The sequence below is a fragment of a genome, unplaced genomic scaffold (genome assembly GCF_019419815.1).
Source record: "Pyrus x bretschneideri cultivar Hongxiangsu unplaced genomic scaffold, Pyrus_bretschneideri_v1 Contig76, whole genome shotgun sequence".
In the NCBI taxonomy this organism is placed as follows: domain Eukaryota; kingdom Viridiplantae; phylum Streptophyta; class Magnoliopsida; order Rosales; family Rosaceae; genus Pyrus; species Pyrus x bretschneideri.
The window spans coordinates 1,288,961-1,303,122 of record NW_025999816.1 but is presented as its reverse complement, the minus strand read 5'-3'; the positions used below and the strand labels follow the sequence as shown (position 1 = coordinate 1,303,122).

The 14,162-nt window shown below is 38.0% G+C and overlaps 3 protein-coding genes across 3 annotated transcripts; 2 read left to right on the top strand and 1 right to left on the bottom strand.

Moving 5' to 3' along the window:
* Nucleotides 1–2,481: 2,481 nt before the first annotated feature.
* Nucleotides 2,482–5,280, bottom strand: LOC103955560 (cadmium-induced protein AS8). Its single transcript, XM_009367465.3, has 3 exons — nt 4,894–5,280; nt 4,357–4,638; nt 2,482–2,764 (listed from the first exon to the last, which is right to left on the bottom strand). The coding sequence occupies exons 1-3, from the start codon at nt 5,132–5,134 to the stop codon at nt 2,751–2,753; spliced, it is 537 nt and encodes a 178-aa protein (XP_009365740.1). The 5' UTR covers nt 5,135–5,280; the 3' UTR covers nt 2,482–2,750.
* A 1,514-nt stretch (nt 5,281–6,794) lies between these two features.
* LOC103955598 (agamous-like MADS-box protein AGL82) lies at nt 6,795–7,798 on the top strand. Its single transcript, XM_048574895.1, has one exon. It carries the CDS (start codon nt 6,795–6,797, stop codon nt 7,389–7,391), a length of 597 nt encoding a protein of 198 aa, XP_048430852.1. The 3' UTR covers nt 7,392–7,798.
* A 1,118-nt stretch (nt 7,799–8,916) lies between these two features.
* Nucleotides 8,917–10,323, top strand: LOC103955556 (protein PAM68, chloroplastic). The gene is made up of 2 exons (XM_009367457.3): nt 8,917–9,113; nt 9,575–10,323. Exons 1-2 carry the CDS (start codon nt 9,012–9,014, stop codon nt 10,151–10,153), a joined length of 681 nt encoding a protein of 226 aa, XP_009365732.1. The 5' UTR covers nt 8,917–9,011; the 3' UTR covers nt 10,154–10,323.
* The last annotated feature ends 3,839 nt before the right edge of the window (nt 10,324–14,162 follow it).

Here is a 14,162-nt window from a genome sequence, read left to right as displayed (position 1 = left end):
CTATGTGAAATTGGGGTCATGGAAGACTTTGGGCTGCTTAGGAGCTCAAAGATCCAAGCCCATACCCTTTGTATTTCACACAGACATCATTGAGAGAGAATTAGCCTAGTTTATCCCTTTCCCTAGTAGGCCAATTCCATTAGTAGGGATTAAACTAAATTCTTGCGTTAAATGCATGACAAGCCTAGCAAACCAGGCATTTAATGCTGATTTTCCCTTCCTAGCCTGCACAGACATCCAATGTGCAAAAGCCGTAAAGCGCGCTACCAGATTTAGCGCCTGCGGAAGGCCGTCCCAGGAAAGCCACATCTCGGGAAGAAGCAATTTGCAGGTCTCAACAGTGCATCTAGTTTACACCAAAAGGGGAATAATGGGATAGCTAGGGAGAAAGGGAGGGAAAACCAAGCCACAAAGGGATATTCCCCTGAAATCTAGAGAAGAACCCTTCACCTACATAAGGAGGGAGAAAAACCATTAGAGAGGGATTCAGAGAAACACATAGAGAGAAATAGAGAAAACGTAGTAAGATAAAACCACCTAGGAAGAAACCTATAGAGTTCCATTTTAGTCCAAAAGCTTACTCCAAGCCTCAAGCATCACCATCCATGCAACCTTAGTAATTTCCACGACCTTCCATCAAACATCTCGACCATTAGAAGCCTTACTATCACCCTAAGAAAGCCCAAATCATGCAGCTAAGAATGCCATGCAACCATGCAAACCTTCTCTCGCATGTAAACTGATAATCTTCTAGCTTCCACATCACGCTTCACTAGCAAGTCATTATCTTGATCTTTCATGCTATCTTCGAGCAGTTAATGTTATCAGGGTATTTCCTAAGACAAGCTATCTCTTTCGAGATATCCCGGGACTCGTTGCGAACCCGCACCAAGGAAGACAAGAGAACGTTCTCAAGGCCCAAATCCACCTCGACCTAAAAGTCCCCCAACACCTGTGCATCAAAAAACCCTTTCTCCATAAAAGCTACAAGGGCCGCCCTAACTGCATCCACTTCTGCCATCAAACTAGATGCGCAAGGATTATTTCCAACCCCACCAGCAGCACGGAAAATCCCGGCAAAGTTCCTTGCCACCCACCCAAAACCACATTTTTCCTTCCTGCATGCACCGTCGCAATTCATCTTAACAATACGGAAAGGAAGGCGCTCCCACGAGGACTTCGCAACAGCCATGGGAGTGGTCACAGGCCGCCGCTGCTCATCAACCCTTGCCTCTACCCATTCCTCCATCTCCCCATACTCCCATCGTTGTTGACGCAGCAGCTCCACAGCCTCAATCGGATGTATTAATTTTTTCTTAAACACCATGGTATTTCTACACTTCGAAAGCCTCCAAAGCCCAAACACTAGCCACCTACTAATCTCATCAGAGTCCTTCTCATGTGCTTATTGTTTAACAAGCCAATTCCAACATTCATAAAAATCTCCACCCCGAACCATACTAGAATCGAGTTGAATGGGGCTACCAAACCAAAAGACCTTCCCATATGGACAATGAAGAAATAGATGGCACTGAGACTCCTCCATCTGATCACAGAGAGCACAATTAGTCGGAAGTCGTATTCCTCGTCGTTGGAGATTTATCTTCACAGCCAACACATTCTTACAACATCGCCACATGAAATGGCGTAACTTAGACTCCCCCATACCTTTTCGTTCAAGTTCCCCATTTTTACTAAGTTCTTGTGCAACCTTATATCCCGATTGGACTGAAAGAACCATTCTTCGCATCCCAATATGCTCAATGGCATGCTCCAAATCTGAGAAGCTTCATCCTGGCCAAAGCAACGTTCAACCAGACTCCTTCTCCGCACCGGTATTAGCATCAATTAAATCCACTACCTTCTCCGGCATCTCGTCATGACAAGAGATGGGCTTAAACGTCCATGGAGTTGGCAGCCACGGGTTTTGTCTAATGATATAACTGAGGAAGCATCTCTGCCTAGCAGTGAATACAGACGTGGACGCCACCAACAGCACCTTCAGGTTCCTTCTCTTTATTCTCCGCAGTTGAATCCCTCCTCATGTCTTTTCATCCATCTTCTTCGGTTTTTCTTTTTTACTTTGGTTTTGCATTAATCGTTGAACATGCTTCGTCATCATAATATTTCTCGTTTATTTCCAAATGCTTACGCGACAACTCGTTGATGCTTAAGCTATAGCATAGCGTATGTAATCAGCTATCGCAATGTAGAACACCGTTTCAGACTGCTGATACGTGTAAGAAATGCATCAAGAGAAGACTTTAAGTGATAAACTCCATGATCGGCTTCAAATGTATTGAGTTTCACAAACCCATATACAGAGCTATTATTGGAACGCCAAAATAATCATCTCGGGCTCCTCTCTAAAGAAAGAATAACGGAAGGAGGAGTGCAAGATGACTATTTCGGAGTGCTAAACTGAGAATGAAGACTGCAAGACCTATGGCACATTTGAAGTTGGTACAAGAGATAAATTCGTGTTGGAAACTATTGGAGGTAGATTACCTGGTTCAGGAATTTGCACAAGTAATAAAACAAGGTCTTCTGCACAACTACTGAAACAAAGGTTTTCTCAGTACTATAGAAGCGCTGCTCCTCTAAAGGCTGCAACCAAAGTATCCTTAAATGGAACCTTCCTCCCAGGTTTCTCATTTACATCAAGGATGATAATAAAAAGAGACGATTCAGTGTAAGAATGCTTAAAATCCTTATAGTATATCCACCAGACAATCCAACTCTCCACGCTGTTAATCTTTTGTACCTGAAAGCAAAGGAACGCGGATATATTATTTTGTTTTTCTTCCAAGAGTGAACAAATAAAATAGAAAGCGGACCAAGCAAATCGAAATCAGGTCTAACGAGACATTTACTGGGCCTACACAAGATACCGACCAAATACATCAGTGATTGAATGAGAACTACATCACAAAGGACAGCTAAATGCAAATGCCATCCCTCTGTATTTCAAGACTTTGTGATCAAAGTGCTGGTGGGAAAATAAGGGGTGTAGAAATCGGAAAAAGGGTGGCAATTATGTCACTCTTAGCCGGCTTGGTATTAATCCATTGCCAAGCTTCTGAAAAATCCTTAAAACTTCTCAAGCAATCAGAATAACCTCAGCTGCAGTATCTTGGAGGGAACCTAAAGGAAAGAATGAGGCGAGAACAATTTGTTATCGACAAAGTTTGTGTATCGGGCATATCTCAGTTTTCTTTGTACGAAAAAAAGCTGATAATGTTTCATCTTAGCTGTCTAAATTCTTACAAGTAAGATGGTTGAAAACGTCTCGAGATACTATCATTTCCATCCTCTCGTGTGACTTATATAATTCTGTTCCACAATGAAATATGATTGTCGTTTAGAAATCATCAGGAATTAGCCAAACAGAGGACAGATATTAAGTCCATTCACTCCTATAACATGTGGATCAACCAAAACCTAACACACACATTTTCAAATATAAGGGTTTTCTTTGGCAGATTACATTACATATAAAAAGCCAGTCTGCAAGCAGATCAAACATCCATAGCAGGCCATTCTGTTGGTTTGTGAGAAAATGGCATTGCCCGCTTGCCAGCTAACCAGTAAAATGACTAGACAGCAAGCAGGCAATCATCAATTACCACTTTTCGGGTTTGATCGTTTGAACTTAAATCGTTGTACTGACTGAGGTACGATGACAGAGAGAATTTGTTCCTTTTAGAATTTGACAAAACCAATCCTTTGGAGAATATATGGTCGCGTATGGTATAGGTGATTGATTGGAATGGATAAGATATTATTTTCAAGGTATGTCGAAGGAAGACCAAGTCCGAGGTAGGAGATGGATTGCTCGAGACGAAAACTTATCCATCCCAATCCTCCCCAATATGGTAGGATCAAGGGAGAAGTTTCATTCATGTCAAATCCCCTTCTAAATTTCTATCCCCTCAAATTGGAAAATCACTTTCCTCTAACTTTATTATGCCTTGAATTAGAGGCGTATCCATTCCAATCCAACCCTTGATACCAAACAACGCCTATAGGTCACTTGTAGTCCAGTAAACATGGGACTGTCTTCCCTGCTTCAGACTAAGCTCTCCCGTCCAAGATAGAACTAAACACAGTATAAGACTAAACAAACCCATGCGCTAAACTGGTCCTTAAGGTCCTCCAGGGTATTGTGTAGCCGTAATAACATTGTCATGTGCTATGAAGTCAGACTCTTTCTTTCTTAATTTTTCACTTAATGCAGTTCAAATTGGATGGTTTAACAAAAGAACTACCGCAATGGAGGCATTAATAAAACCAATAACAGAGAGTTACACGTTAACCGTTAACTACAATGCAAGAGGTGTGTGTGGGCATATATACCTTTGGGAAAGTGGAAGAAGCGTCCGCGAAATGCTTCTACACCTTGGGAAAGAGACCTAGTACCGACGCTTAGGCGGCTCTTCAAGTCAGATAAATCTACCCCTTTCTCCAAGGCCAAGAGATGCTGGTCCTTAAAGCTAGAGAATCTTCCACCGGCTTCCCTTTGCAGGTTTGTGATGCAAGGTGCAATGCTGTTCCAGCCCTCCCCTGCAATGCTTTTGGGGAAAGGAAAGCCACTAGATTGGCCAATCTCCAGTGCACTACTTCTTGCTGCCATAACAGCTGAAAAAATAAATAAAAAGCTATGTCAGAACTGAATCCCGCTCTCCGTAGTTTAGATTAAATTAATTAGAATATCGCTCGAAAACATCCACATCACATCACTAATGAAAAAACAAGCAAATACAGAAGTTAAAAGGGAGTAGCATTAATCACTCTCCTCGTAATTTAGATTAGATTAAATTAGAATATCGCTCGAATCATAAAAATTGCACTCAAAAGAAAAAGTAGAGATTGAAAATAAAAGGAGATACCAACCACTATACGGAAGGTGAAAGAGCCAATTGGCAGGGAGACCGATTCCGGCACCGAGCAGAGTGAAACCGACGGAGAAGCCAAGACCGCAGCCAGCTCCGACATAACCAATTACCTCAGGCCCGAAACCAGGACCCCATCCAACCCCACAACCAATGCCTACACCCAATCCCCAAAACGCTCCACTCGTTGGATGCACTGGGTTCCATCTTTCGTACCTCCTGAACACTCCTTTTATGATCATTACCACCCAATCTTCTGGGTATTTTTATGAATTTCTGGGTATTTATGGGTCTCTCTGCGAGAGAGACTGAGCTCTGAGACTGAGATAGATATGGAGGCTACTGCAAATATGGACGTATTTGTCAATTTTTAACATAAAAAGTTTTCAATTAGTTTTCGATGGTTTAACTTTATGCGTAGCTAAGCTCGCTTAATTCTTCATATCATACCAGCTAGAGGTGTTTTTTTATATTTTTTTATTTTTTTTATTTTGGTCAAAGACCAATTTTAGGTTTTTTTTTTTTTTTTTAATTTTTTTATCAAACAATATAAATATTAAATTAAACGTTAAATTAAAAAGCTCATAGGGTTTGAATCCACATTACAATGCAAGAGTAATACTCTTCTTTCACTATTATGGAAGAGGACTACTTCCAGAGATCAACTTTAGTTGACTTTTACTTTTTCCTATATACTAGAGTCAAATAAGAATTTGATAGTATTTTAATAAATTTAAAGTTTAGTTGTAGTTAATTAAGATTTTAAGGAAGGGTTTTAAAAGATTTAGAAATCATGTTCTAGTCTGACATCTAATTTATTAAAATTTATTGTTTGATAAAAAAAATTAAAAAAAAAATCATATTCTAGTCAAATTAAGATTTTTCAAATCTTTCTGCACCTAGAATCCTGATTGGCATATCTGTGACCTATTTCATATTGGATTTTAACAAAGAGTAATGTTAGGGAGACCAAATTTGTAGACAAAATTTGCAAACTAAATTATGTGTCACCAATAAAATATGAGCACAAATGCATAGACAGCAGCTCTCCAATAAATAAAAAAATGTGAGAGGTTTTGGGTTCGATGTTCTGAACTGGTGAGTCTGTTTGATTATGGCCACGGACAGGTCAAAATTCCCGATAGCCTCTCCGAGCACGAAAATGTTGGATAACCGTGCTTGCTAACAGTTGTCTTCCTTTTTGCACAAAATCGTTTATCAGAACACCTTCGTAAAAAAGGAAAGAGAAAAAACAATACAAAAACTTTCTTCTTAATTAATGCTGGCTGAAAATAGGAAGGAATGGAGATTCGGTATCTCTAATTAGATTTTTTGTGGTGATTTTGATCAATTAACAACGTATCAGTAAAGAAAGTAAAACAAAAAAATCATCAGTACGATTTTGTTACCTCTTTGTGATAAGATGAAGGCGCTGTCTCTTCTCTTATATAAAGAACCATAATCCTCCTTTTTATCTGCATTCGATCTAACCTAATCTAAAGAACCCTAAACCTCCCCTTTTTTTGAATCGGTTCTAAGTTCTAACCCTAAATAGTGAGAAGAGACGCCATCAAGATTTCAAGACTAATTAAGGTATTATTCATCCTTAAATGTAGTTATTAGTTCAGTTGATACATAGTGTCTTAGTGTTGTAATTTTTTTCCTAAACTTGATTAAGGGATAATAAGAAGGAAGACTAATCGGTTATGAGATTTGTCCTAAACTTGATTAACGGATTACTGTTCATATTGACTTTATATGTGTCGACCTAAACTTGTTTACTGTTCTTACTTTGATCTTATCTTTTAGTTTTTTTTTTGTTCTTTACTCTATTGTATGAAAATAAATCTTATTTTCTCGGATTAACTCTTTATCTCATCAGGTTTGAAAAATTACACTATCATGGGTCGACGCAAATCAAAGTTACCTTTAGAGCTAATACCGAACGAAAGTTCGCGCAAGGTTACTTTTCGAAAGAGAAGAAATGGATTGTTGAAGAAGGCAGGTGATTTGAAAACACTTTGTGATGTGAAGGTGTGTACTATCGTTTACGAGAAGAAATCCAAGGGAAAACTGAGCACAGCAGCAACTTTTCCTAAGGAATTTAAAGATGTCAAGGAAATAATTGATAAGTACAAATCGAATTCATCGAAAGTAAAGAGAGTTCAAAGTTTGGGTGACTTCTATGCCACGCAAACGGTTCAAGTGAAGAAAGAGATTGGGAAACTGCGTAGTAAGATTTGTGAAGAGAAGTATCCTGCATGGGATGATCGTTTCAATGCGTTTTCAGCAGAGCAAATGCTTGACCTTTTGAGAAATTTGGAGAACAAAATTGTAGCTGCTCATGAGATGCATAGCACGATGAAGGAATCAAAGCAAATTGTTGTGCAAGAGATTATACCACCAATGGTGAGTGCCTCTAATTGCCATTTGTATTTCTTTAGGTATTTTTCGACGAATTTCTGTTTTTTCTTTTTTTTCTTTTTTTTTTGTGCTTAGGGCATCATCTGATGCATGTTTAGGATTCGATTGAATTTAATTTATGTATTTATTAAATTTAATGTATGCATTGTTTTTAATTTTGTATGAGTTCAAGGTATAAGATGGATTAGCCACAAAGGAAATTAATCATCCTACCAATTGCGTGTACATTGGAAGGGTTTCATGACTAATCCACCTTCGACCTACAACTTACACAAATTTTGAAAGTTGACATCCATTTATCCGTGCAATGTCATACGTTTAAATCTACTGTTATCAAATCCAAACCCATCTAATCCTTGGCACCATCAATAATGTGCAGGCCATGTTTCAAAGCAACCAAGAGTATTCCCAGATGCTTGGATTATCTGATCAAAAACCCAGTTATTGTTCAATGATGATGAATGATGATTGGACTCAATTTGCAAGCACATCACAGACCAACAGCAACATTCAGTACACTCCTTCAGCTATTGCTTCGAACTCCAACTGCAAAACATCTACGTGGGAGCATGATCAGATCTTTAACAATAATTATATTTCTGCAGCGTATGGAAATATGGACGAGAATGCAACTTTCTATAATCCCACGCAGCAGCAACCATGCATGTACGACTCAATATTTTCAAGTGCTGCATCTCAACAGCGGCAACAACAAGCAGTTGTTCCAAGTGTTGAAAACCCTAACCCCATCGACGCGCTTCCTCTGAGTACTGTTTTGTACGAGTACGATCATCCCCTCTCTGTGACAATGCAGCCGAGTTATCTCGAGTGTCCAATTTCAGCAAGTGCTTCTGCTTCATCATCCGGATACGATCAGCAGTTTGGTGCATCTCAATCACAGAACACGTTCTATGATGACGTATTCTATGATAACTTGTGGCATTTCGAATAAAACAACATTTGGAGAGCTCGGGATACTTGATCGATGTATGTTTTAGGGTTGTAAAGTTGATTCATGTTTAAGCACTACTTGGAATCGGATTTCCTGAACGTGTGGTTTTCTTATTCCTTTGGTGGCCATTGACTCCTTTATTTGTTAGTGGTTTCGTCGATACTAAATAAATGCTTTGGTCTTCGAAAAAATTAGATGGGAGTTTAATGAAAATGGCTTAGCAAAATAAAAATTTAATGAAAAACACTTAATAGAATTTTATTAACATTAAGGAAAAAATAAAAAAAGTGACATCATCGTAAATAAACTGAAGTTTGTAAAGAAAAAACAATGTCATTTTTTAAAATAATAATGTTAAAAAAATTTATTCATTCATCTAAAGAACTTTTGAAAAACTGTTATCGGTAGCACCAAAATTCAATTTATTTACCATACTGTCATTGCCTATTTTTTATGTTTTCAGACTTCAAAATGTTTATGAAAATGTAAAAGTAATTACGCTGCTATTTTCAGAAAAAAGAAGATGAAAAAAATAAAAATAAAAAAATAAAAAACTCATCAACGTATTAGATGTTATGTGCGGAATCCAACGGCCTTTAAATCACCACGGACCCGCAAGTGCTATATGGCTAACCTTATCCTTTCTGCAAACCAACATGTTGTCATACTTCGTGGCCCTTCAAATCCCCGCCATGGTAAATGCTCTTTGCTGTTTCTAAACCAGAGCTTCAATTACCAATCCCATGGCTGCAATTGCAGCAGGGCTCGCTTCATGGTCATCATCCAAGCCCTCCCTGATTCCTTCCCAGCACCAAATATCATCACCATCATCATCACCTAATAAGGTATCACCATCTCTCTCTCTCTCTCTCTCTCTCTCTCTCTCTCTCTCTCTCTCTCTTGTGTAGGTACACAATATATGTTCACTTGATTCAGAAAGAAAAAGAATAAATGCAGTAGATTATGTAGTTTTTCTTGGATTGTTTGAGGTTCTTATCACTGAAAAATGGCAGTAAATGTTTTATTTTTATGTGCCCCCAACCCCTAATCACTGAAAAAATATATTAGTAAAAATAAATAAATAGAGAATAAAATAGGAAAGGGAAAATAGTATTTGTATTTCAAAAATATGGAAACTGCAGCTTGTTTTCACCTTGTTTTTGTGTAATTTAACTTAATTATAACAGATTTGTCACTCGCACCTAAGTTTGAATCTTTTTCTGCAATTTATACTGAATTAGAATATCGCTCGAATAAAAGAAGTCTTTTGCTCGTAAAGTTTTGATCTTTAAAATTTCCCTTGCAGGTTGACGCTAAGCCTTGGAGCCTCTCCATCACCAGCAGTTTAAAAGAGGATATAAAAATCCAGTACCCAATCTCCGCAACAAAACAATGCCCAAATACTCAGAAACACTTGAATGCCACCTTGAGAAGCCCAAGAGGCTTTGGACCCTCCCCAAGGAAAAAGAAAAAGATTACCGAGAAGCCGAAGAAGATGGGAAACAATGACAGCGACGACGATGACGACGACGACGAAGATGAAGATGAGGAGGAAGGAGAGGAAGGAGTGATACCAGAGATCGTGACCAACAGGATGATTGGAAGGATGGGCTTCACAGTTGGGCTTCCATTATTTTTGGGCCTCTTGTTTTTCTCTTTCTTTTACTATTTGAAAGTTGGTCTGAAAATTGATGTTCCCACGTGGGTGCCCTTCATTGTGTCATTTGTCTTCTTTGGGACAGCCCTATTGGGGGTCAGCTATGGGATTGTGTCCTCCAGCTGGGATCCTATGAGGGAAGGCTCCCTCTTGGGTTGGACTGAAGCTCAAAAAAATTGGCCTGTATTTTGGCAGTCCCTTCGTGGTGGTGGATCGAAAAAGGACTAAGCACACAAGTACAAGTTACAACTAAATTTAGAGTCATCGTTGTAGCATCGTCTTCTTACTCGTACAGTCAATTTTGAAATATTTTTAATCTTTTCTTATTACAAACTATTGTTTCTTTTGGAACTTGCTTCATAAATTAAGAAACCTACGGGGACGGAGTTGGGATTTTATACGGTATTGAAAAAAAATTGTTGGAATTAACAAAACATGTTATCAATCGAACATATGACATAGATGATTGTCATGTATTCAAATAATATATTGTTGAAACTAATATAATGTTTCAGTAGCACCACATATTACATAGATGATTGTCATGTATTCAAATAATACATCATTCATCTGTTTGGTAGTTGTCAGGTGTGGTCAGCGATTTCAGGAGAAAATCTCTCGTCTCAAAAACATCCAACATCTAATGTATTAACATCAGATTTATTTGCATACCCCATATTTTTTAGGATTTTATATTATTTTTTTCAAATTAAAAAAAGATTAGGCGAGATTAGCTTTTCGGCAACAATCACATGCGAAGGCACCTACCCTCCCTCAAAGTTGAGAGGACCATTACACCTGTAAACCCCCCGTCCGTTCCTCCCCCACCAAATTTATTACTAATGAAAGTAAATAGATAAAATACAAACGGGAGACTATACCAAGACCCGTTAAGAAAAAAGGATCAACAAAACGATCCAAGCATATTGGAGAGTGATGATATATACATTGGAGTAAGTAATGTTCAAATTCAAAAGAAATGTAGAGTTAATCAATGTAATCAAACATTGGAAATAGGAAAAGGGTTGGGGATTGCGATGGAGATCTACTTTGGGGAGGATCGCTGAATGGCTTTATAATCCCCTTTTCCAAGTACATTATTATAAACTTGAAAACAGAACATTCCTAACGTTAAAGGTGGTCTTGTCCACGACCATGCTTCTCATGTATCATCATATACTTTTCTCCTTATTGTTTTTTCTCCTTTTGTTTTCTTTAATTTTTTGACAGAGAGAGAGAGAGAGGGGTTTTGAAAAATTCAGTAACCTACTTACCACATTAACTGTACGTATTGGACAACTAATTGGTTCCTTGTCGTGTCTGAATTACCGGATTTACTCCCATAACTTGTTTTTTAATTTGCATGAATTACGTGGAATTGATTTCACTGCTAATAATACCAAGAATCTTTGTTCAAGAGAAAAGTGGTATGGTGTAGAAACTAGCTAGGAAGTCAAGAATGGTTGCCTCATTTGTATGATTCGATGAATTTTTTTGTAGTTGTACTATGCAACAAGAGGTCTCCCATGATTTGGACAATGATAAGTGGTAAATGTGTCGTGTTTTGCTTTACCCTTTTTAATTTGTGTTGGAGTCATTTCAATTCACGATTGAATAACAAGCAAAACAATATGAAAAATAAAATATAATAATGCAAAATCTCATACTATTTGGGCTTTTCATTTAAAATTATTCTTGAGATTTAAAATCGATAGAAATGGTTCTTGAGATTGTCCACCGTCAATTATTTTGGTTTTTCTGTGGAAATACTTGTTAAATTGAGTGTATTTCTGTCAAATCAACCTCTTCCCTTGAATTGGTGGTTTCTTCAATTTAAATGAGAGTTTTCACTGACGGATCAAAATGATTGACAGTAGACAATCTCAGGGATCACTCATATCGGATTAAATCTCAGAGACCAAAATGAAGAATTATGACAATTTTACAGACCATTTTAGCTAATAAAAACCTTATTTATTAAGTGAAAAAAAAAATCATTTACTAATATTAGTTGCACAGTATTAAATTTGTACACATTCGGCGCCCCAATAATTAACTCACGATGATCATCTGTACATTTCATGAAGATTAAGGAATACTGCCATGAAACAAATGGAACATCATATGTGACAGAATAGCTCTCTTTTGCTCCCACACATAGAGAGTAGACAAAGAGTAGTGACAAAATAACAAAGTTGTAATAAAAGTTTGAGACATAGTTTTGAATTTGCTTCCCAGACGACCAAGCCACAGACTCACAGTACAAGTACAAGAAGGATGGACAAGATGAGGCCAGAGAGGAATGGCTAGCTCAGCTGTGTGGTCCGTCAGTGGACCTTGACTATGCTTTTCTTTCTCAACAAGATCTTGGAAGGAGGCAACCTCTTTCTCTTTACTTACTAACTAAAAAGCTTTGATCTCTAAATCATGACACATGGGCATGTAATGCAATACAAAAACTCATTATTTATATAGAGTAACTTATATGGCACATCTATATTATCACATGACATTCTGTGCCAATGAAATAAGAATATGTAGACAATAACTTATATGACACGGATATATACTGTCACATTCTTTATTTATTGATACAGAACGTTAGTGTGACGGTGTATTCGTGCTCTATATGTTCATTGCTATCGAGAGAGAGAGAGAGAGAGAGAGAGAGAGAGAGAGAGAGAGAGTTGGGTTTTGATTGTCCCTATGTATGTTCCAAGCAAGCATTCTTTGCTTAAAGAGAGGTTAGCCCCAGGAATAAAGCAACCGAGTGACAATATACAGCATGCAGAAGCTGGTTAAAGTTAAAGCATATGGCTTCCTTGGCCATATTGCCAAAGCACCAAATATATAGAAACCCTAAAACCAAAGGAACCCAAAACCAACACCCATGCATGCCATCTGACAACCGACAACAGCCAGTAATATATTATCTCTCTCTTCTCCTGGGAGAACTTACTCTCTTCCCAAGACCGATTAGTCACCGGTCCCAGCCGGTTTAGAGTGCTTCATTGTCTCATGTCCGTACTATTTTCCCTCTGACTCAAACGCAGCAGCAGTAGCAGCTGCAGCATGAAAATGCATATACAATGCCGTTTCGGTCAGACCCAGAGAAAAATGAAATAGAGAAAACTCAGTGACTAGGAAATTTTAAGAAGAAGATCGTTTGAATGAGACAAATACGTAACAGAATCTTTGGTTGGTTGGTTGGTTTGTTTGACAAGATTGTAAGATCTTCCAACATTCCAATTTGGATATGTTCGTAACCAAACAGACCACAGTGCTGAATGATCCCTTTCACTCAGCGGCGCATCTTATTGATAACTCACTCACTCGTGCATTCTGATTGGACCATACTGTCTCTCTACGGATTATTTTGTGCTCGTGACCTTAGCTAGCTTCGAATTATAATTCTCTACTTGCTTCTTCATCGTCGTGGTCCTTGTAAAGAGATTCGATACGTCAAATGTAAGTGAGGTTATGAGTTTCTACTCTATGGAACGTGTACAAAACTCCCACTCGAGCTGGGGATATGAAGCGATTACAAGACAATACATGAATACAAAAGATAAATACACAATGATCTTGTTTAGGTAGGAGCCTTTATTTACACTGACAGAAGAATAAGCCTTTATTTACACTGATGAAGTCTAACGGGCAAGAAGAGTTTAATTCTCATAGTTAACTAACCTCGGATTTGATATCAATGATTCAAATTAAAACATTAAAATTACTTTCACGTAGTCTTTCTACATTTGATATCAAATTCAATGGTGAGTGATCATACAATCCTTGGTTATAGGGTGACCAAGAGAACATTTCTTAGGACAAGAACGCAAGGGAAATTAGACACCATGTTGGTGAATGGTTAGGGAGGACAAACACTTTGTGTGTATATATCGGGTAACTGATGTTTAGAAGGAACATATGCAATCATTAAAACATGTTGAACAACCTTATCTCTAACATAACGGAAATCATTTGACCATGTTATTTGCGAAAATCGAAGATGATATTTGAAGGAATGAAATAGCACTTTGTTTTAAAAAAAAAAGAAAAAACAGGGGGAAAAAACCTAGATAACCAAAGACCATATCCAACCGAAGGAGGGTCAAAGGGCTTGGTTTAGCCATTTGGTCCTCCAAGAAATTAATATTTTAATGAACAGTGCAGAGTCATATTTCTTACCGTCTCCAATCGAGGGCCAGACCAAGCATAACCTTGTCACAATGGCCAA

What these genes read in the sequence shown, in the direction of transcription:
- LOC103955556 (XM_009367457.3), top strand. Translation starts at nt 9,012, where the DNA reads ATGGCTGCAATTGCAGCAGGGCTCGCTTCATGGTCATCATCCAAGCCC. An exon ending in CATCATCATCACCTAATAAG is followed by an intron (nt 9,114 to 9,574) that starts GTATCACCATCT and finishes TTTCCCTTGCAG; the next exon opens with GTTGACGCTAAGCCTTGGAG.
- LOC103955560 (XM_009367465.3), bottom strand. Translation starts at nt 5,134, where the DNA reads ATGATCATAAAAGGAGTGTTCAGGAGGTACGAAAGATGGAACCCAGTG. An exon ending in CTTTCACCTTCCGTATAGTG is followed by an intron (nt 4,639 to 4,893) that starts GTTGGTATCTCC and finishes TTATTTTTTCAG; the next exon opens with CTGTTATGGCAGCAAGAAGT.
- LOC103955598 (XM_048574895.1), top strand. Translation starts at nt 6,795, where the DNA reads ATGGGTCGACGCAAATCAAAGTTACCTTTAGAGCTAATACCGAACGAA.